Genomic DNA, 24,076 nt, shown 5'->3' on the forward strand with positions numbered 1-24,076 from the left:
GATGAGGCGCAGTGGGGATGGAAGGTGTACACTGAGGATGGGGAGCAGTGGGGATGGAAGGTGTACACTGAGGATTGGGAACAGTGGGGATGGAAGGTGTACACTGAGGATTGGGAACAGTGGGGATGGAAGGTGTACACTGAGGATGGGGAGCAGTGGGGATGGAAGGTGTACACTGAGGATAGGGAGCAGGAAGGATGGAAGGTGTACACTGAGGATGGGGAGCAGTGGGGATGGAAGGTGTACACTGAGGATGGGGAGCAGGAAGGATGGAAGGTGTACACTGAGGATGAGGCGCATTGGGGATGGAAGGTGTATACTGAGGATGAGGAGCAGTGGGGATGGAAGGTGTACACTGAGGATGAGGAGCAGTGGGGATGGAAGGTGTATACTGAGGATGAGGCGCATTGGGGATGGAAGGTGTATACTGAGGATGAGGAGCATTGGGGATGGAAGGTGTATACTGAGGATGAGGAGCATTGGGGATGGAAGGTGTACACTGAGGATGGGGAGCAGTGGGGATGGAAGGTGTATACTGAGGATGAGGAGCATTGGGGATGGAAGGTGTATACTGAGGATGAGGAGCATTGGGGATGGAAGGTGTATACTGAGGATGAGGCGCATTGGGGATGGAAGGTGTATACTGAGGATGAGGCGCATTGGGGATGGAAGGTGTATACTGAGGATGAGGAGCATTGGGGATGGAAGGTGTATACTGAGGATGAGGAGCAGTGGGGATGGAAGGTGTATACTGAGGATGAGGAGCATTGGGGATGGAAGGTGTATACTGAGGATGAGGAGCATTGGGGATGGAAGGTGTATACTGAGGATGAGGCGCATTGGGGATGGAAGGTGTATACTGAGGATGAGGAGCATTGGGGATTGAAGGTGTACACTGAGGATGGGGAGCAGTGGGGATGGAAGGTGTACACTGAGGATAGGGAGCAGGAAGGATGGAAGGTGTACACTGAGGATGGGGAGCAGTGGGGATGGAAGGTGTACACTGAGGATGGGGAGCAGGAAGGATGGAAGGTGTACACTGAGGATGAGGCGCATTGGGGATGGAAGGTGTATACTGAGGATGAGGAGCAGTGGGGATGGAAGGTGTACACTGAGGATGAGGAGCAGTGGGGATGGAAGGTGTATACTGAGGATGAGGCGCATTGGGGATGGAAGGTGTATACTGAGGATGAGGAGCATTGGGGATGGAAGGTGTACACTGAGGATGGGGAGCAGTGGGGATGGAAGGTGTACACTGAAGATGAGGAGCAGTGGGGATGGAAGGTGTACACTGAGGATGAGAAGCAGTGGGGATGGAAGGTGTACACTGAGGATGAGAAGCAGTGGGGATGGAAGGTGTACACTGAGGATGAGAAGCAGTGGGGATGGAAGGTGTACACTGAGGATGAGAAGCAGTGGGGATGGAAGGTGTACACTGAGGATGAGAAGCAGTGGGGATGGAAGGTGTACACTGAGCATGAGAAACAGTGGGGATGGAAGGTGTACACTGAGGGTGGGGAGCAGTGGGGATGGAAGGTGTACACTGAGCATGAGGAACAGTGGGGATGGAAGGTGTACAGTGAGGATGGGGAGCAGTGGGGATGGAAGGTGTACACTGAGGATGGGGAGCAGTGGGGATGGGAGGTATACAGTGAGGATGGGGAGCAGTGGGGATGGAAGGTGTACACTGAGGATGGGGAGCAGTGGGGATGGAAGGTGTACACTGAGCTTGAGGAACAGTGGGGATGGAAGGTGTACACTGAGGATGGGGAGCAGTGGGGATGGAAGGTGTACACTGAGGATGGGGAGCAGTGGGGATGCAAGGTGTACACTGAGGATGAGAAGCAGTGGGGATGGAAGGTGTACACTGAGGATGGGGAGCAGTGGGGATGGAAGGTGTACACTGAGGATGGGGAGCAGTGGGGATGGAAGGTGTACACTGGGGATGGAAGGTGTACACTGAGGATGGGGAGCAGTGGGGATGGAAGGTGTACACTGAGGATGGGGAGCAGTGGGGATGGAAGGTGTACACTGAGGATGGGGAGCAGGAAGGATGGAAGGTGTACACTGAGGATGGGGAGCAGTGGGGATGGAAAGTGTACACTGAGGATGAGGAGCAGTGGGGATGGAAGGTGTACACTGAGGATGAGGAGCAGTGGGGATGTAAGGTGTACACTGAGGATGAGGAGCAGTGGGGATGGAAGGTGTACACTGAGCTTGAGGAACAGTGGGGATGGAAGGTGTACACTGAGGATGGGGAGCAGTGGGGATGGAAGGTGTACACTGAGGATGAGGAGCAGTGGGGATGGAAGGTGTACACTGAGGATGAGGAGCAGTGGGGATGTAAGGTGTACACTGAGGATGGGGAGCAGTGGGGATGTAAGGTGTACACTGAGCTTGAGGAACAGTGGGGATGGAAGGTGTACACTGAGGATGGGGAGCAGTGGGGATGGAAGGTGTACACTGAGGATGGGGAACAGTGGGGATGGAAGGTGTACACTGAGGATGGGGAGCAGTGGGGATGGAAGGTGTACACTGAGGATGGGGAGCAGTGGGGATGGAAGGTGTACACTGAGGATGGGGAGCAGTGGGGATGGAAGGTGTACACTGAGGATTGGTTGCAGTGGGGATGGAAGGTGTACACTAAGGATGGGGAGCAGTGGGGATGGAAGGTGTACACTAAGGATGGGGAGCAGTGGGGATGGAAGGTGTACACTGAGGATGGGGAGCAGTGGGGATGGAAGGTGTACACTGAGGATGGGGAGCAGTGGGGATGGAAGGTGTACACTGAGGATGGGGAGCAGTGGGGATGGAAGGTGTACACTGAGGATGGGGAGCAGTGGGGATGGAAGGTGTACACTGAGGATGGGGAGCAGTGGGGATGGAAGGTGTACACTGAGGATGGGGAGCAGTGGGGATGGAAGGTGTACACTGAGGATGGGGAGCAGTGGGGATGGAAGGTGTACACTGAGGATGGGGAGCAGTGGGGATGGAAGGTGTACACTGAGGATGGGGAGCAGTGGGGATGGAAGGTGTACACTGAGGATGGGGAGCAGTGGGGATGGAAGGTGTACACTGAGGATGGGGAGCAGTGGGGATGGAAGGTGTACACTGAGGATGGGGAGCAGTGGGGATGGAAGGTGTACACTGAGGATGGGGAGCAGTGGGGATGGAAGGTGTACACTGAGGATGGGGAGCAGTGGGGATGGAAGGTGTACACTGAGGATGGGGAGCAGTGGGGATGGAAGGTGTACACTGAGGATGGGGAGCAGTGGGGATGGAAGGTGTACACTGAGGATGGGGAGCAGTGGGGATGGAAGGTGTACACTGAGGATGGGGAGCAGTGGGGATGGAAGGTGTACACTGAGGATGGGGAGCAGTGGGGATGGAAGGTGTACACTGAGGATGGGAACAGTGGGGATGGAAGGTGTACACTGAGGATGGGGAGCAGTGGGGATGGAAGGTGTACTTCGAATACAGAGGTATCATTAGCTGTGGCCATCCTCATTAGATAGACGTGCTGTCAGTGACTAATGTGTGGCTCAGGTTAATGCAGTGCGGAGCTGCGCTCCTTATGACAGATGCCCGATGTCATTATTTCTCTCCCAGAGTTGTATCTGGCCATCTCCTGCCCCGGCTGCCTGTAGCTGGCTGTACACACACTGAGATCATAGGGGGAAGGTTCAGATACTTTGTGCTGTGCAGTGATAAGGACACAGGAAAGAACCATTAGGGTCCAGGACTGATGACCGCCGGCTGCTACCTGCTTATGGGGGACCAGTGCTCTATTGTACTGAGGCCACAGACTGGCGCACTGCTTACCCCAAAGGGGCCTGGGAGCAGGGGATTCTGTTACCTGCCCCCAGTCTGTAGTGAGGTTTTTGGGGGATGTGATCCATTGGATTTACTGTAGAGGAATCTTAACCCTTTGTAGCTCACAGCTGTAATGACCATAACTGTATCCTCAACATTCCCCTGTCACAGGCGCACACATGTATCCCCGGAAAAAAAGTTATCAGCTCTCTCGGGGGGGGGGGGGGGGTAGTTACTGGGATCGCCAGTATGTCTGCCAATAATAGGGTACCCCACAACTTTCCTGCAGTCCTTCACCTCTATATACTGTGTATATACTGCTCAGTCTGATGTCACAACACAGTGGCTGCACCAGGAGAATAGTGAGGGCAGCTCTGGAGTATAATACAGGATGTAACTCCGTATCAGTAATGTATGTACACAGTGACTGCACCAACAGAATAGTGAGTGCAGCTCTGAATTATAATACAGGATGTAACTCAGGATCAGTAATGTAATGTATGTACACAGTGACTTCACCAGCAGAATAGTGAGTGCAGCTCTGGAGTATAATACAGGATGTAACTCAGGATCAGTAATGTAATGTATGTACACAGTGACTGCACCAGCAGAATAGTGAGTGCAGCTCTGGAGTATAATACAGGATGTAACTCAGGATCAGTATTGTAATGTATGTGCACAGTGACTGCACCAGCAGAATAGTGAGTGCAGCTCTGGGGTATAATACAGGATGTAACTCAGGATCAGTAATGTTATGTGTGTACACAGTGACTGCACCAGCAGAATGAGTGCAGCTCTGGAGTATAATACAGGATATAACTCAGGATCAGTAATGTATGTACACAGTGACTGCACCAGCAGAATAGTGAGCGCAGCTCTGGGGTATAATACAGGATGTAACTCAGGATCAGTAATGTAATGTATGTACACAGTGACTGCACCAGCAGAATAGTGAGTGCAGCTCTGGAGTATAATACAGGATGTAACTCAGGATCAGTAATGTATGTACACAGTGACTGCACCAGCAGAATAGTGAGTGCAGCTCTGGAGTATAATACAGGATGTAACTCAGGATCAGTAATGTAATGTATGTACACAGTGACTGCACCAGCAGAATAGTGAGTGCAGCTCTGGAGTATAATACAGGAGGTAACTCATCATCAGTAATGTAATGTATGTGCACAGTGACTGCACCATCAGAATAGTGAGTGCAGCTCTGGAATATAATACAGGATGTAACTCAGGATCAGTAATGTATGTACACAGTGACTGCACCAGCAGAATAGTGAGTGCAGCTCTGGAGTATAATACAGGATGTAACTCAGGATCAGTATTGTAATGTATGTGCACAGTGACTGCACCAGCAGAATAGTGAGTGCAGCTCTGGGGTATAATACAGGATGTAACTCAGGATCAGTAATGTTATGTGTGTACACAGTGACTGCACCAGCAGAATAATGAGTGCAGCTCTGGGGTATAATACAGGATATAACTCAGGATCAGTAATGTATGTACACAGTGACTGCACCAGCAGAATAGTGAGCGCAGCTCTGGGGTATAATACAGGATGTAACTCAGGATCAGTAATGTATGTACACAGTGACTGCACCAGCAGAATAGTGAGTGCAGCTCTGGGGTATAATACAGGATGTAACTCAGGATCAGTAATGTAATGTATGTACACAGTGACTGCACCAGCAGAATAGTGAGTGAAGCTCTGGGGTATAATACAGGATGTAACTCAGGATCAGTAATGTAATGTGTGTACACAGTGACTGCAACAGCAGAATAGTGAGTGCAGCTCTGGAGTATAATACAGGATGTAACTCCGGATCAGTATTGTATTGTGTGTGCACAGTGACTGCACCAGCAGAATAGTGAGTGCAGCTCTGGAGTATAATACAGGATGTAACTCCGGATCAGTATTGTATTGTGTGTGCACAGTGACTGCAGCTCTGGGGTATAAATTTACAATGTGTCTTTTGTATGGAGATTATTCTGTTGATGTTTAGGTGCAGCACAGACTCGTTGATTCTGTGATCTCTCCTTCCATCTTTCAGACTGTTCTCCGGGTTCCTCACCGTCTTCTCGTCTTATTTTAGGCTTCTCGGGAGGTCTTTGAGAACTACTACAGGAAGCAGAGGAGAAAGCAGGCGCGACTAGTGCTACAGCCGCCGTCCAACATGGTAAGACCCTGAGCCCCCTGTGGAGTCGCCCTCCGGTTTGCGGTTTCCTGGCCTCGTGTGTTCGGGGTGGATGTTCTGAGTGAGACAATACACTTTCTACCTGGTCTCTCAGGACTTTGTGCTCCAGCTGCTCACTTATCCCTGACGCTCCTCATGATGAAGCTCAGAACAAAATTGCTGATTGATTTCGAGTGTCAGCCTGATGGATTTTATTAGACGGGTGCTGTGGACTGTACGGTGTACGTGGGGGATGGGATCAGCAGAAGAACTACTTGCACATTTCCACTTGCTGTCTGTTTTATAATTGCACTTCTAAAAATTGTTCTGTGAATTGTTTCTATGGAAAATCACACAAGAGAAAAACTGCTTATTATTGCGAAAAGTCCCGTTCAGAGGACTGGTCTATCTGGTTGCTGCAAGCAAAATGCAGTGTAGCCTCATGTACATGTATGCTGACACGTAAGACATGAGCCCGAGCCCATCCTCACTGATTCTCTGTACTTTTGTCTGTTGTAGCATGAAACTCTGGCCGGATACAGGAAATATTTCCATCAGATAGTGGGGTAAGTGTCCCGGCCCCAGGAGGCTCTTAACAATAAGTTATGACATTGGGTTCCTTCAGTCACTGGCTCTACTGTGTCCTGGATCAGACCCATATTTCTGGGTGTGTCTGGTCCCTAACGCAAACAGTGTGTGAGAATCAGATGGATACAGGTGCACCCCTGTATCCTGCTGCTCTCCTTCCGGCCCGCTGCTCTCCTTCCGGCCCGCTGCTCTCCTTCCGGCCCGCTGCTCTCCTTCCGGCCCGCTGCTCTCCTTCCGGCCCGCTGCTCTCCTTCCGGCCCGCTGCTGCTTCTCGTGTCCAGCTGGCGCGCTGCTGCTGCTTCTCGTGTCCAGCTGGCGCGCTGCTGCTGCTCCCCTCTTTCCCCTTCCTGCACTCTCCCATTGAGCTCCCATTTTCCAGGCACTCTGCTGCGGTGCTGTTCCCGCCAGCCATACTGTTCTGATGCCGCTTCCCTTTCCGCCATGCTGCTGTGATGCCACTCCCTCTCGCCCCTGCAATAATAATAATCTGCCAGTGATCCTCGGTCACTTTACACCTCACTGATTTTTCACCTGCAGGATTTTTTTTTTACCTGATCCTCTGTCAATCTTGTAGAAATCCTGCAGAGAACTCTGGGGTTAATCTATTACTGACCTCTTCTACTTTTTTTTGCTGGGAATTTATTGATGAGCAAGGGTTTAGCCAAGGAAGTGGAGTTTAATAATCTTGTTACCCTGCAGTCGGAGCGGAAGGGGGAGGCTTCTACTCAGTCACGGGGCTTTACGGAGCAGAAAAAGTTACAGAAATAATTATATCAATCTTCACTGATGTGATGACTGCTGGTAATTGTTGTCCATCCTGCCATGATGTAATCTGTTACTTCTTTCCATGTTTCCTTATGGATTTCGTAGTTTTTTTGTGGTTGAGGACCACATTCTGCACACGACAGGAGGCCTTGTCAATCGCGCCTACATCGATGAGTTATGGGATCTAGCTTTGTCAAAGACCATGGCAGCTCTGCGGACGCACTCGGTAATTCTCCAGTATGCTGTTTTTCTTCTGTGATTTACTTGATCTTCACGATTCATGGAAATTGTGCTGGCTCGACACCTACAGGCGTGTGCCCTCTGTTGGTCACCTCCAGGTGGTGGCACTCTGCTGGTCACCTCCAGGCGGCGGCCCTTTGCTGGGCACCTCCAGGCGGCGGCCGTCTGCTGGGCACCTCCAGGCGGCGGCCGTCTGCTGGGCACCTCCAGGCGGCGGCCGTCTGCTGGGCACCTCCAGGCGGCGGCCGTCTGCTGGGCACCTCCAGGCGGCGGCCGTCTGCTGGGCACCTCCAGGCGGCGGCCGTCTGCTGGGCACCTCCAGGCGGCGGCCGTCTGCTGGGCACCTCCAGGCGGCGGCCGTCTGCTGGGCACCTCCAGGCGGCGGCCCCCTGCTGGGCACCTCCAGGCGGCGGCCCCCTGCTGGGCACCTCCAGGCGGCGGCCCCCTGCTGGGCACCTCCAGTCGGCACATAAGAAGGCCCCTTGTTTCGGCTTGATCTCACACTGGACTGTGTATTGAAGACTGATCTGTCTGCTGGATACGCGACTCCTACGTAACTTGTCTGCATGTTGCTCTCCTCTCCCACAGTCTTACTGCTCCGATCCCAACCTGGTGCTGGATCTGAAGAACCTGATTGTGCACTTTGCGGACACTCTGCAGGTGGGCGTCTGCTCCCCAGGTCTCCTCCGCCTTCCGTTCGTCCTTGTACAATAATCATGCTTTCCCTGTTGTTAGGGCTATGGCTTCCCGGTGAACCAGCTCTTTGACATGTTGCTGGAAGTCCGAGATCAGTATGGGGAGATCCTACTGAAGAAGTGGGCCGCGGTGTTCAGGTAAACGGATCACACAATCATGACAGATGATTTGGATCTCTGATACTTGGCGAACGCCTTGTGGTGTGGATCACTAATGATTTGTGATGAGCGCTAATAATAGTGATTCCTGTCTGGTGTAGGAGTATTCTGGATGCAGATAATTACAGCCCGATCCCTGTGAATGATGAGAGTGCTTACAAGAAGATCATCAGCCAATTTCCCTTCCAGGACCCAGAGTTAGAGAAGGTAGGACTAAGAGACCCCGGATCCCGAGCGCACCATTGGTGCTTACCTCGGGGAGGACAATGTGATCCGCAGTCTGGAAACTCGTATGCCTGATCGACCTGACCATCGCGCCCCCATACACGTTAGACCGTCAGCTGAGCCTATCGATGTTGGCGGGATCGGGCAGTTTTGGCCTAATGTGTATGGAGACCATTATAAACCTTGGCCGCACCTCCTTGGCACATTTCAGGATTTATACAAATAAAGCGCTGCCTGTTATTTATTTCTGGGGTTAGTATCGCTTTAAGTGGAGGAGAAGCTTTATTGCTATTGTGGAGGCCTCTCTGAGGAGGCACCTCTCGGGGGGCACATGTCAGTGGGCACCCGAGCCACACCCTAACCCTGTAGACTTCAGACACTCCTCCACCATCGGTCCTGATTTATGTCAAGTATAGCGTGGCACTAGCACAAGGTGCACAAGTAGGTTACCCAGACCCAAGTGAATAATAATAAAGTAACTTGGCACTCAGCTGAATTGTCCTTTTTAAGTGAAGTTTATATTTGTGTGCAGTCGTACAAAAAGACGTTTTGGACTTCGTCAGTCCGACTGTTGTCTATATAGTATGAACAAATGTATGTCCACGAGCAAAATGATTTTTTTGTAAGTTCCTGCTTCCAAATATGGTGTAGGCATATAGCAGGCTTCCAGCTACCCTTAAGGTGTGCTGTGTTGGTAATACCTGATCTCTTTCTTGTTTGCAGCAACAGTTTCCCAAAAAGTTCCCCTTCTCTGAATTTGTTCCCAAGATCTATTGTCAGATCAAAGAATTCATCTATGCCTGCCTGAAGTTCTCCGAAGACTTACACCTGAGGTGAGGAGTCCGATAGAAGAGGAAAACCGAGCCGACGGTGTGATCTTCCATGTTACCAGACAGGACGGGCGGGGGGAACTTGGGATTGTCACTTCGTGCCGTGCCACATTGCGCCCGGCCGCGTCACAGCGTGCCTCTGCCGCGCCCGGCCACGTCACAGCGTGCCTCTGCCGCGCCCGGCCACGTCACAGCGTGCCTCTGCCGCGCACGGCCACGTCGCAGCGTGCCTCGGCCGCGCCCGGCCACGTCGCAGCGTGCCTCGGCCGCGCCCGGCCACGTCGCAGCGTGCCTCGGCCGCGCCCGGCCACGTCGCAGCGTGCCTCGGCCGCGCCCGGCCACGTCGCAGCGTGCCTCGGCCGCGCCCGGCCACGTCGCAGCGTGCCTCGGCCGCGCCCGGCCACGTCGCAGCGTGCCTCGGCCGCGCCCGGCCGCGTCGCAGCGTGCCTCGGCCGCGCCCGGCCGCGTCGCAGCGTGCCTCGGCCACGTCACAGCGTGCCTCGGCCGCGCCCGGCCACGTCACAGCGTGCCTCGGCCACGTCACAGCGTGCCTCGGCCGCGCCCGGCCACGTCGCATGTTACCCGTCCAAGCATTGGTCTGGGTCCATGTTGCAGGGTTCCTTACCTGTAGATGGATGCTGGGGGTATTGTTGGTGATGTTAGGGGTCATCTTCTTTGCGCTCTGTCTTGTTCTTACCCCCTAATACCCATAGACCAGTGATAAGGTGAGAGGTCGAAGCCCCTCGATGTGATCCTGGCCTTTACCGCCTCCATCTCTCAGCTCAGGAGACATCTCCACTAATCGCTGCTGACAGATGAAAGGCTGTGAGGATCAGCTACCTCCTGGAGTCAGACACTGACAGCCCCGGCATTGCCGACATCTGCAGTCTTCATCTCCAGCACTGGGGGTATATGTCCTTGTTATCTGCCGGACGTCTTCCCTGCTCCCAACACCTCAGCTACCTGCTTACCATTAGTATGCTGTTCAGCTGCGAAGTTCACTGAAAAGTTGGACAACTTTGTAATGAACTTTCTCCCAACTTCTCAGCTTTTAATGTGACACCTAACAAGGTGACCAGGAGAGCTGTGACACACTGTGACGACTCTGCTGCTTTGTGAGCCTGGTGTAGTAAGGGTGGGGGTAATGGGACAGTCAGGTGTAAGAGCAGGATGCAGTAATGGTGGCAGATTGGAGCGAGCACTCGTGCACCCCCCACTGTGAGGGACGTGCAGGGGCCTATAGCTGTAGGCTGAGTGTGGCCGCCGTGCAGCCTCCTGGTCTCCGTCCTGAGTCTCTGTCATTCCAGCTCTACAGAAGTGGACGACATGATCCGAAAGTCCACCAACTTGCTGCTGACCCGCACCCTGAGCAACTGCCTGCAGAACATCATCAAACGGAGAAATGTGGGGCTGACGGAGGTAAGAGGGGCCCGGAGGTAAGAGGGGCTCGGCCGTGCATCGGGGTGCTGGGATACACTAGGGGACGCTGTCTCTGGCCATCTTGTGAGGGCTGCTGTGCGCCAGCTGTGTACACTGCAGGCAGACGGCGTCCCACACCTCCCCGCACTGGCATTGAGAAGCGCCTGCTGCTTGAACGCTCTGCAGAAGCCCTGAAATGCGCTAGGTACACAGACCCCGGCTGTGTTGTCTCTGCCGCGTAGCCCCCACATAGCTGGTAATGCATCTTTTCCCATGAAAGGGCCCAGGAACAATGAGATGGGTAATTACAGCGGAGGAGACCGCAGGCAGCCGCCCGCAGGCATAATGGCAGGCTGTCACCTTACATTTATTTTTTCTTCCTGTTTGTGGCCCCATACACAGACACTCGCCCCGATGTTCTCTACGAGATGCCACCAGCCGGCTTCTCGGCTGGTGACTTATCTCCTGGAGGACTAGGTGATCGGCAGTCCAGAATCCAACATGTCAGACTGGCCTCTTCCCCGACCATCAGTCGGCTGCTGCCCCCATAGACTGGTGGTGACGGCGGGTGCGGCCGTAGATCTACACATCTCAGGCAGTATGTTACACGTCCTTGCAGCTCCTGACTACAGTGTCGCCCTCCACTGGTTCAGGTTATGACACTGAGCGTGCTCTGCTGTGGTGCATTGTGGGTGATGTTACACCATGCACTGCATTCAGCAATGGATGTGGCCGGAGCAAGGCTCTCTGTAGGGTGTGCTTCACCAGACGGAGGCTTTCTTTTTCTCTTTTACTGCAGGCGTGTAAATCATGGTGGAGAGGTTGCAGTCAGCCATCACTCTCCTTGTAGCTTGTGCTTGTCCCGGGTACATACTGCCTGGCCACTGACTGCCAGCAGCTATCATGTGTCATCTGAGCTGGCGGAGATAGGGAGCAGAATGGTGACTGCTGCAGCCAATCAGCTGCTACTGACTGCCTGCAGTTACAACGGGCTGTCATAGCTAGAAGAGACTGGTAAATGATTGGTGACTGCTGCAGCCAATCAGCTGCCACTGACTGCAGTTATCACAGGCTGTCAGAGCTAGAAGAGACTGGTAGGAGACTGGTGACTGCTGCAGCCAATCAGCGACTACTGACTGCCAGCAGTTATCATGTGATGATCAGGGTAGAGCGAGTTTGGTCACTCACAGGGACCCATGGCCAGCGACAGCCCCTATAATCACCTGTGAGACCACCAGTAATGAGAATGCAGAGAAGTAACCAGGGTCCCCCCCGTCCTATCTCCTTGTCCCCAGCTTGTACAGATCATCATCAATACCAGCCATCTGGAGGTCTCCTGCAAGTTCCTGGAGGAGTTCATCACCAACATCACTAACGTCCTCCCCGACACCGTCCACACCTCCAAGCTGTACGGCCTGACCACATTCAAGGTGAGGACAGGGCCCCTGTGTGGAGGCCAGTGTCTGCCCCTCTGGTGGCTCCCTGGTGTATAAGATGTATATGGTGATGATGTCTTGATCTATCCCCCATGACGTGACGTATGTGTGACCTTCCCATACTGCCGTGTCTCTTGTGCAGGATGCCAGACAGGCCGCAGAGGAGGAAATCTACACCAATCTGAACCAGAAAATCGACCAGTTCCTACAGCTGGCGGATTACGACTGGATGGCAGCAGAGTCCGCTGAACAGGCCAGCGACTATCTCCTGGATCTGGTGGCTTTCCTGAACAGCACGTTTGCAGTGTTCACGCATCTCCCTGTAAGTAGCTCCGTACACTAGAGAATAAGGAAAATATCTGATCTGCAGTGACCCTATGTGCAAAAGTATAACTACTATAATGCTGCTCCTATATACAAGAATATAGCTACAATAATACTGCCCCTATGTACAATGATATAACTACTATAATACTGCCTCCTATGTACAATGATATAACTACTATAATACTGCCTCCTATGTACAAGAATATAACTACTATAATACTACCCCCTATGTACAAGAATATAACTACTATAATACTGCCCCTATGTACAAGAATATAACTACTATAATACTGCCCCTATGTACAAGAATATGACTACTATAATACTGCTCCTATGTACAGGAATATAACTACTACTGCTCCTATGTATAAGAATATAACTACTATAATACTGCCCCTATGTACAAGAATATAACTACTATAATACTGCCCCTATGTACAAGAATATAATCCCTATAATACTGCCCCTATATACAAGAATATAACTACTATAATACTGCCCCCTATGTACAGGAATATAACTACTATAATACTGCCCCTATGTACAAGAATATAACTACTATAATACTGCTCCTATATACAAGAATATAACTACTATAATACTGCCTCCTATATACAAGAATATAACTACTATAATACTGCCCCCTATGTACAGGAATATAACTAATACTGCTCCTATGTACAAGAATATAACTACTATAATACTGCTCCTATATACAAGAATATAACTACTATTATACTGCCCCCTATGTACAGGAATATAACTACTATAATACTGATCCTATGTACAAGAATATAACAACTATAATACTGCCCCTATGTACAAGAATATAATCCCTATAATACTGCCCCCATGTACAAGAATATAACTACTATAATACTGCTCCTATGTACAGGAATATAACTACTATAATACTGCTCCTATGTACAAGAATATAACTACTATAATACTGCCCCCTATGTACAGGAATATAACTACTATAATACTGCCCCTATGTACAAGAATATAACTACTATAATACTGCTCCTATATACAAGAATATAACTACTATAATACTGCCCCCTATGTACAGGAATATAACTACTATAATACTGCTCCTATGTACAAGAATATAACTACTATAATACTGCTCCTATATACAAGAATATAACTACTATTATACTGCCCCCTATGTACAGGAATATAACTACTATAATACTGCTCCTATGTACAAGAATATAACTACTATAATACTGCTCCTATATACAAGAATATAACTACTATAATACTGCCCCCTATGTACAGGAATATAACTACTATAATACTGCTCCTATGTACAAGAATATAACTACTATAATACTGCTCCTATATACAAGAATATAACTACTATAATACTGCCCCCTATGTACAGGAATATAACTACTATAATACTGCCCCTATGTACAAGAATATAACTACTATAATACTGCTCCTATATACAAGAATATAACTACTATTATACTGCCCCCTATGTACAGGAATATAACTACTATAATACTGATCCTATGTACAAGAATATAATCCCTATAATACTGCCCCCATGTACAAGAATATAATCCCTATAATACTGCCCCTATGTACAAGAATATAACTACTATAATACTGCTCCCTATGTACAGGAATATAACTACTATAATACTGCCCCCATGTACAAGAATATAATCCCTATAATACTGCCCCTATGTACAAGAATATAACTACTATAATACTGCTCCCTATGTACAAGAATATAACTGCTATAATACTGCTCCTATGTAAAAGAATATAACTGCTATAATACTGCTCCTATGTACAAGAATATAACTGCTATAATACTGCCCCTATGTACAAGAATATAACTACTATTATACTGCCCCCTATGTACAGGAATATAACTACTATAATACTGATCCTATGTACAAGAATATAACTACTATAATACTGCTCCTATGTACAAGAATATAATCCCTATAATTCTGCCCCCTATGTACAAGAATATAACTACTATAATACTGCTCCTATATACAAGAATATAACTACTATTATACTGCCCCCTATGTACAGGAATATAACTAATACTGCTCCTATGTACAAGAATATAACTACTATAATACTGCTCCTATATACAAGAATATAACTACTATTATACTGCCCCCTATGTACAGGAATATAACTACTATAATACTGATCCTATGTACAAGAATATAACAACTATAATACTGCCCCTATGTACAAGAATATAATCCCTATAATACTGCCCCCATGTACAAGAATATAACTACTATAATACTGCTCCTATGTACAGGAATATAACTACTATAATACTGCTCCTATGTACAAGAATATAACTACTATAATACTGCCCCCTATGTACAGGAATATAACTACTATAATACTGCCCCTATGTACAAGAATATAACTACTATAATACTGCTCCTATATACAAGAATATAACTACTATAATACTGCCCCCTATGTACAGGAATATAACTACTATAATACTGCTCCTATGTACAAGAATATAACTACTATAATACTGCTCCTATATACAAGAATATAACTACTATTATACTGCCCCCTATGTACAGGAATATAACTACTATAATACTGCTCCTATGTACAAGAATATAACTACTATAATACTGCTCCTATATACAAGAATATAACTACTATAATACTGCCCCCTATGTACAGGAATATAACTACTATAATACTGCTCCTATGTACAAGAATATAACTACTATAATACTGCTCCTATATACAAGAATATAACTACTATAATACTGCCCCCTATGTACAGGAATATAACTACTATAATACTGCCCCTATGTACAAGAATATAACTACTATAATACTGCTCCTATATACAAGAATATAACTACTATTATACTGCCCCCTATGTACAGGAATATAACTACTATAATACTGATCCTATGTACAAGAATATAATCCCTATAATACTGCCCCCATGTACAAGAATATAATCCCTATAATACTGCCCCTATGTACAAGAATATAACTACTATAATACTGCTCCCTATGTACAGGAATATAACTACTATAATACTGCCCCCATGTACAAGAATATAATCCCTATAATACTGCCCCTATGTACAAGAATATAACTACTATAATACTGCTCCCTATGTACAAGAATATAACTGCTATAATACTGCTCCTATGTAAAAGAATATAACTGCTATAATACTGCTCCTATGTACAAGAATATAACTGCTATAATACTGCCCCTATGTACAAGAATATAACTACTATTATACTGCCCCCTATGTACAGGAATATAACTACTATAATACTGATCCTATGTACAAGAATATAACTACTATAATACTGCTCCTATGTACAAGAATATAATCCCTATAATTCTGCCCCCTATGTACAAGAATATAACTACTATAATACTGCTCCTATATACAAGAATATAACTACTATTATACTGCCCCCTATGTACAGGAATATAACTACTATAATACTGCTCCTATGTACAAGAATATAACTACTATAATACTGCCCCTATGTACAAGAATATAATCCCTATAATACTAACACTATGTACAAGAATATAACTACTATAATACTGCCCCCTATGTACAGGAATATAACTACTATAATACTGCTCCCTATGTACAAGAATATAACTACTATACTACTGCCCCCTATATACAAGAATATAACTACTATAATACTGCCCCTATGTACAAGAATATAATCCCTATAATACTGCCCCTATGTACAAGAATATAACTAATACTACCCCCTATGTACAAGAATATAACTACTATTATACTGCCCCCTATGTACAGGAATATAACTACTATAATACTGCTCCTATGTACAAGAATATAACTACTATAATACTGCCCCTATGTACAAGAATATAATCCCTATAATACTGCCCCTATGTACAAGAATATGACTACTATAATACTGCTCCTATGTACAAGAATATAATACTGCCCCCTATGTACAAGAATATAACTACTATAATACTGCCCCCTATGTACAGGAATATAACTACTATAATACTGCTCCTATGTACAAGAATATAACTGCTATAATACTGCTCCTATGTACAAGAATATAATCCCTATAATACTACCCCTATGTACAAGAATATAACTACTATAATACTGCCCCCTATGTACAAGAATATAACTGCTATAATACTGCTCCTATGTACAAGAATATAACTGCTATAATACTGCTCCTATGTACAAGAATATAACTACTATTATACTGCCCCCTATGTACAGGAATATAACTACTATAATACTGATCCTATGTACAAGAATATAACTACTATAATACTGCTCCTATATACAAGAATATAACTACTATTATACTGCCCCCTATGTACAGGAATATAACTACTATAATACTGCTCCTATGTACAAGAATATAACTACTATAATACTGCCCCTATGTACAAGAATATAATCCCTATAATACTAACACTATGTACAAGAATATAACTACTATAATACTGCCCCCTATGTACAGGAATATAACTACTATAATACTGCTCCCTATGTACAAGAATATAACTACTATACTACTGCCCCCTATGTACAAGAATATAACTACTATAATACTGCCCCTATGTACAAGAATATAATCCCTATAATACTGCCCCTATGTACAAGAATATAACTAATACTACCCCCTATGTACAAGAATATAACTACTATTATACTGCCCCCTATGTACAGGAATATAACTACTATAATACTGCTCCTATGTACAAGAATATAACTACTATAATACTGCCCCTATGTACAAGAATATAATCCCTATAATACTGCCCCTATGTACAAGAATATAACTACTATAATACTGCTCCTATGTACAAGAATATAATACTGCCCCCTATGTACAAGAATATAACTACTATAATACTGCCCCCTATGTACAGGAATATAACTACTATAATACTGCTCCTATGTACAAGAATATAACTGCTATAATACTGCTTCTGTGTACAAGAATATAATCCCTATAATACTACCCCTATGTACAAGAATATAACTACTATAATACTGCCCCTATATACAAGTAATTACTATAATGCTGCCCACGAATATAACTACTATAATGCTGCTCCTACGTGATTATCTTGCATGTTCCCCCTGGTTGATGTGACATCAGTGATGTGGAGCACTGTGACGGCCCCATCTGCTATTGCCAGGTTCTGCAGGAAGTGCTGTTCGCCCGCAGATTGTGCCTGGCACTATTTTCGGTACATTTTCCCTTAAATCATTCCTTTCGTAGTTTCCAGCATCCTACTATAGAGGTGACTCTTGAGTTCAGGACGTTCTTGCTTCTGGGGAAGGAAGTTTGCCCACATTACATATTCTGAGATCGGAGACTTATGATGGTGATATGGCGGCACGTATCTTATGTCACAGCTGCCGTGTATGGCGACACCTTTTCTCGTGCTCTATAAGGTCACATCAGGACATACAAGCAGTTGTAGGAACCCTAAACTGTCTTGTTTGTTAGTTTGTGCTGGAGAGCCTCTAAAGGGCATGTCACACTAAAAGATATCGCTATAACTAGTGACGTTATAGCGATATTGCTAGCGATATTGCTGTGTCTGATACCTACGACCGGCTTCCCCGCTGGTTATCGCTGATCGCGCGAGAACGTCCTGGACTGTTTCTCGTCATCAGCTTCCTGCGGCGCTTCCTGCTGTGATGATGAGCGACGCGTGGAGCCGGGCGGGAGGACGCAGGATCGCCTAGTGTGACAGGTAAGTAGCGACCCCCGTCCCCAGCGATGTCGCTGGTGAGATCTGCCTGTGTGGCAGCTCACTAGCGACCACAGCGATGTACCAGCGATCCTGACCGCGTCATATCGCTGGTCGGGATCGCTGGTACATCGCTAAGTGTGACAGTACCTTTAGTTGTCTTCTTCTCCCTGTAGTAGAGGAACGGTATTATTTATGAGCGAGGGGCTTTTCTTACTGTTTCCTGCACCCTTCGTTAGTGAGCGTACTTCCCCCTTATGCTCGTGACGTCTGCCTTCTTACCGTAGGTCGCAGCCGATACTCACTCCAGGATGCCGGTGAGTAGCCGGAGTGCCACCTGCAGCTAGGGGTCCGGAGTGTGATCTGCATGATAAGTAACACGCGTGTTGTGAGGCTGCATGGAGTGAGCCACCCCATTAATCCCTGCCACGCTGCGATATCCTGCGGCCTCTGCTCCTTGGGGGGTGATGATCTGCAGCAATGATCACTGCCACACTATTCATTGTGCTATGACGTCTTTGTTCCAGCATGTGCCGAATTATCAGATATTCTGTACTATTAGATGCTCGCCGACCAATGGGATTTGCTATTTTTCAGATTTGTCCCAGATTACAGGATTAATGCAAATTCCACATGTTGTAAATATTTTATTGCAGTCTTCAACCATTTTTTGTCTTCCTGTCAGTGACTAGAAACATTCAGAGGCTTCTGAACTCTTGTGGCCTTGTCCTCGTCACACATGTGCCCTGCCGAGTGTGGGACGCTTCGTTATCAGCACACGGGCAGTGACCCCCCCCCCCCCCCAACCACCCCGGCGGCAGGTTCTGCCATTTCAGGTGATTTATCACATATATGTAGTGACTACCGTCTGGTTCCTGCACATAGGTCCTGTAGTTGTCAGATGCTTTGCAGGGGTCAGGTTCAGGTTGGCTCCTATGAGATCATGGAGGTGATTGTGGCAGCACCCCCTCCCCCCAGATCATGGAGGCGATTGTGGCAGGACTCCCTACCCCCAGATCATGGAGGCGATTGTGGCAGGACTCCCTACCCCCAGATCATGGAGGCGATTGTGGCAGGACTCCCTACCCCCAGATCATGGAGGCGATTGTGGCAGGACTCCCTACCCCCAGATCATGGAGGCGATTGTGGCAGGACTCCCTACCCCCAGATCATGGAGGCGATTGTGGCAGGACTCCCTACCCCCAGATCATGGAGGCGATTGTGGCAGGACTCCCTACCCCCAGATCATGGAGGCGATTGTCGCAGGACTCCCTACCCCCAGATCATGGAGGCGATTGTCGCAGGACTCCCTCCCCCCAGATCATGGAGGCGATTGTGGCAGGACTCCCTCCCCCCAGATCATGGAGGCGATTGTGGCAGGACTCCCTCCCCCCAGATCATGGAGGCGATTGTGGCAGGACTCCCTCCCCCCAGATCATGGAGGCGATTGTGGCAGGACTCCCTCCCCCCAGATCATGGAGGCGATTGTGGCAGGACTCCCTCCCCCCAGATCATGGAGGCGATTGTGGCAGGACTCCCTCCCCCCAGATCATGGAGGCGATTGTGGCAGGACTCCCTCCCCCCAGATCATGGAGGCGATTGTGGCAGGACTCCCTCCCCCCAGATCATGGAGGCGATTGTGGCAGGACTCCCTCCCCCCAGATCATGGAGGCGATTGTGGCAGGACTCCCTCCCCCCAGATCATGGAGGCGATTGTGGCAGGACTCCCTCCCCCCAGATCATGGAGGCGATTGTGGCAGGACTCCCTCCCCCCAGATCATGGAGGCGATTGTGGCAGGACTCCCTCCCCCCAGATCATGGAGGCGATTGTGGCAGGACTCCCTCCCCCCAGATCATGGAGGCGATTGTGGCAGGACTCCCTCCCCCCAGATCATGGAGGCGATTGTGGCAGGACTCCCTCCCCCCAGATCATGGAGGCGATTGTGGCAGGACTCTCTCCCCCCAGATCATGGAGGCGATTGTGGCAGGACTCCCTCCCCCCAGATCATGGAGGCGATTGTGGCAGGACTCCCTCCCCCCAGATCATGGAGGCGATTGTGGCAGGACTCCCTCCCCCCAGATCATGGAGGCGATTGTGGCAGGACTCCCTCCCCCCAGATCATGGAGGCGATTGTGGCAGGACTCCCTCCCCCCAGATCATGGAGGCGATTGTGGCAGGACTCCCTCCCCCCAGATCATGGAGGCGATTGTGGCAGGACTCCCTCCCCCCAGATCATGGAGGCGATTGTGGCAGCTCTCCCTCCCCCCAGATCATGGAGGCGATTGTGGCAGCTCTCCCTCCCCCCAGATCATGGAGGCGATTGTGGCAGCTCTCCCTCCCCCCAGATCATGGAGGCGATTGTGGCAGCTCTCCCTCCCCCCAGATCATGGAGGCGATTGTGGCAGCACTCCCTCCACCCAGATCATGGAGGCGATTGTGGCAGCACTCCCTCCACCCAGATCATGGAGGCGATTGTGGCAGCACTCCCTCCACCCAGATCATGGAGGCGATTGTGGCAGCACTCCCTCCCCCCAGATCATGGAGGCGATCGTCGTAACACTCCCTCACCCCAGATCATGGAGGTGATTGTGGCAGCCCTCCCTCCCCCAAGATCATGGAGTCGATTGTGGCAGCACTCCCTCCCCCAAGATCATGGAGGCGTTCGTTGCAGCACTCCCTCACCCCAGTCATGGAGGCTTTCGTCCACCTGACACCTCTGTACAGCAGTTGGACAGGAACAGTGTCCACCCGACCCCTCTGTATAGCGGACAGAATGGCGTAGTGTCCAGCGGATCCCTCTGTACAGCGAGCAGGCGGGAGCAGTGTCAGTCGAACCCCTCTGTACACCCAGCAGATGGGAGAAGTGTTCACCAGACCCCTCTGTAACAGTCATTATGTATGACTGCACCTAATGACCCAGGAGTGGGAGTACGAGGAGGGAAGTAATGAGCTAATATTGGGTAATGAGCTTGTGTATGGAGTCATCGTACCAGAATCCATCATTAACGCATATAACACACAGTGTCCGTATTACTGCAGCCTACTCCCGGATATACAGCGGAGACGCACACGGCAGAGCACTGACGCCTTTATTCCTGCCCCATCATCCCTGCAGGCACAGAGGAGCCCATCGCACGCATTGCGCTTTCCCAAAACTTGCATTTTACTTTTATTTTTCTCTCCCTTTTGCAGTTTTTTGCAGCATTGTTTAGATTGTGTTAGCTGTTCGTAGCTGGCATCTTTCTTTTATCCACCTCCAGTGTGGTCTTATTACTTGGCTAAACAATGAACAGCGCGACTCAGTAAAACGAACCCAACTAAGCAAAACAGACCAAAAAACGCACGTATTAAATCACACAAAAAAGACCATAAAACACCTGAAGAATGCCATAGAAATGTCATCCTTATGGTACTTTTGTCCCAGACCACACTTCTGGTTTACAGGGTGACGCAAATGGCTGATTGCCCTGGAGCGTGGAGTGAGGCCGCTGGGTTATGGCCCTGTAGCTGAGGGTTAGGTGACCGGGTGATGGCTGGGAACGTATAGCGATGCAATCGAGTGATTGCCGGGAGTAGAGGGCTAGGTTTCTTGCTTGATGACCCGGGAGTGGAGGGTGAGGCAACAGGGTGATGGCCAGGAGCGTAGGGCGATGCAATCGAGTGATGGCCAAGGAACAGCGAGCAAGGCCCTCTTGGCTGATGGCCTGAGAGCGGAGGGCAGAGCGGCCAGCTGATGGCTCGGGAGCGGAGGGCGATTCGACAAGCTATTGGGGAGGGGGTGGGTGAGGCGTCCGGCTGGTAGGGCGAGGCGACCAGCTGATGGCCAGGGGTGCGAGGCGGCCGGCTGATGGCCGAGGGAAAGAAGGGCGAGGGGGCCGACTGATGGCCGAGGGAAAGGAGGGCGAGGGGGCCGACTGATGGCCGAGGGAAAGGAGGGCGAGGGGGCCGACTGATGGCCGAGGGAAAGGAGGGCGAGGGGGCCGACTGATGGCCGAGGGAAAGGAGGGCGAGGGGGCCGACTGATGGCCGAGGGAAAGGAGGGCGAGGGGGCCGACTGATGGCCGAGGGAAAGGAGGGCGAGGGGGCCGACTGATGGCCGAGGGAAAGGAGGGCGAGGGGGCCGACTGATGGCCGAGGGAAAGGAGGGCGAGGGGGCCGACTGATGGCCGAGGGAAAGGAGGGCGAGGGGGCCGACTGATGGCCGAGGGAAAGGAGGGCGAGGGGGCCGACTGATGGCCGAGGGAAAGGAGGGCGAGGGGGCCGACTGATGGCCGAGGGAAAGGAGGGCGAGGGGGCCGACTGATGGCCGAGGGAAAGGAGGGCGAGGGGGCCGACTGATGGCCGAGGGAAAGGAGGGCGAGGGGGCCGACTGATGGCCGAGGGAAAGGAGGGCGAGGGGGCCGACTGATGGCCGAGGGAAAGGAGGGCGAGGGGGCCGACTGATGGCCGAGGGAAAGGAGGGCGAGGGGGCCGACTGATGGCCGAGGGAAAGGAGGGCGAGGGGGCCGACTGATGGCCGAGGGAAAGGAGGGCGAGGGGGCCGACTGATGGCCGAGGGAAAGGAGGGCGAGGGGGCCGACTGATGGCCGAGGGAAAGGAGGGCGAGGGGGCCGACTGATGGCCGAGGGAAAGGAGGGCGAGGGGGCCGACTGATGGCCGAGGGAAAGGAGGGCGAGGGGGCCGACTGATGGCCGAGGGAAAGGAGGGCGAGGGGGCCGACTGATGGCCGAGGGAAAGGAGGGCGAGGGGGCCGACTGATGGCCGAGGGAAAGGAGGGCGAGGGGGCCGACTGATGGCCGAGGGAAAGGAGGGCGAGGGGGCCGACTGATGGCCGAGGGAAAGGAGGGCGAGGGGGCCGACTGATGGCCGAGGGAAAGGAGGGCGAGGGGGCCGACTGATGGCCGAGGGAAAGGAGGGCGAGGGGGCCGACTGATGGCCGAGGGAAAGGAGGGCGAGGGGGCCGACTGATGGCCGAGGGAAAGGAGGGCGAGGGGGCCGACTGATGGCCGAGGGAAAGGAGGGCGAGGGGGCCGACTGATGGCCGAGGGAAAGGAGGGCGAGGGGGCCGACTGATGGCCGAGGGAAAGGAGGGCGAGGGGGCCGACTGATGGCCGAGGGAAAGGAGGGCGAGGGGGCCGACTGATGGCCGAGGGAAAGGAGGGCGAGGGGGCCGACTGATGGCCGAGGGAAAGGAGGGCGAGGGGGCCGACTGATGGCCGAGGGAAAGGAGGGCGAGGGGGCCGACTGATGGCCGAGGGAAAGGAGGGCGAGGGGGCCGACTGATGGCCGAGGGAAAGGAGGGCGAGGGGGCCGACTGATGGCCGAGGGAAAGGAGGGCGAGGGGGCCGACTGATGGCCGAGGGAAAGGAGGGCGAGGGGGCCGACTGATGGCCGAGGGAAAGGAGGGCGAGGGGGCCGACTGATGGCCGAGGGAAAGGAGGGCGAGGGGGCCGACTGATGGCCGAGGGAAAGGAGGGCGAGGGGGCCGACTGATGGCCGAGGGAAAGGAGGGCGAGGGGGCCGACTGATGGCCGAGGGAAAGGAGGGCGAGGGGGCCGACTGATGGCCGAGGGAAAGGAGGGCGAGGGGGCCGACTGATGGCCGAGGGAAAGGAGGGCGAGGGGGCCGACTGAT

General features: G+C 50.5%; 1 protein-coding gene across 2 annotated transcripts in view; it reads left to right on the forward strand.

The window, feature by feature from the left end:
- EXOC6B (exocyst complex component 6B) overlaps positions 1-24,076 on the forward strand; it is a 187,009-nt gene that overhangs the window by 63,633 nt on the left and 99,300 nt on the right. For both annotated transcript variants that reach the window (XM_073555069.1, XM_073555070.1), the window contains exons 9-18: positions 5,916-5,999; positions 6,516-6,562; positions 7,455-7,575; positions 8,178-8,249; positions 8,325-8,422; positions 8,545-8,650; positions 9,392-9,501; positions 10,806-10,917; positions 12,213-12,347; positions 12,496-12,675. In XM_073555069.1, the coding sequence (XP_073411170.1) occupies positions 5,916-5,999; positions 6,516-6,562; positions 7,455-7,575; positions 8,178-8,249; positions 8,325-8,422; positions 8,545-8,650; positions 9,392-9,501; positions 10,806-10,917; positions 12,213-12,347; positions 12,496-12,675 (1,065 nt within the window). The remainder of the gene's footprint in view (positions 1-5,915; positions 6,000-6,515; positions 6,563-7,454; positions 7,576-8,177; positions 8,250-8,324; positions 8,423-8,544; positions 8,651-9,391; positions 9,502-10,805; positions 10,918-12,212; positions 12,348-12,495; positions 12,676-24,076) is intronic.

This window comes from Dendrobates tinctorius, unplaced genomic scaffold, assembly GCF_039654945.1.
Source record: "Dendrobates tinctorius isolate UK_male_01 unplaced genomic scaffold, ASM3965494v1 ptg000216l, whole genome shotgun sequence".
Lineage (NCBI taxonomy): Eukaryota > Metazoa > Chordata > Amphibia > Anura > Dendrobatidae > Dendrobates > Dendrobates tinctorius.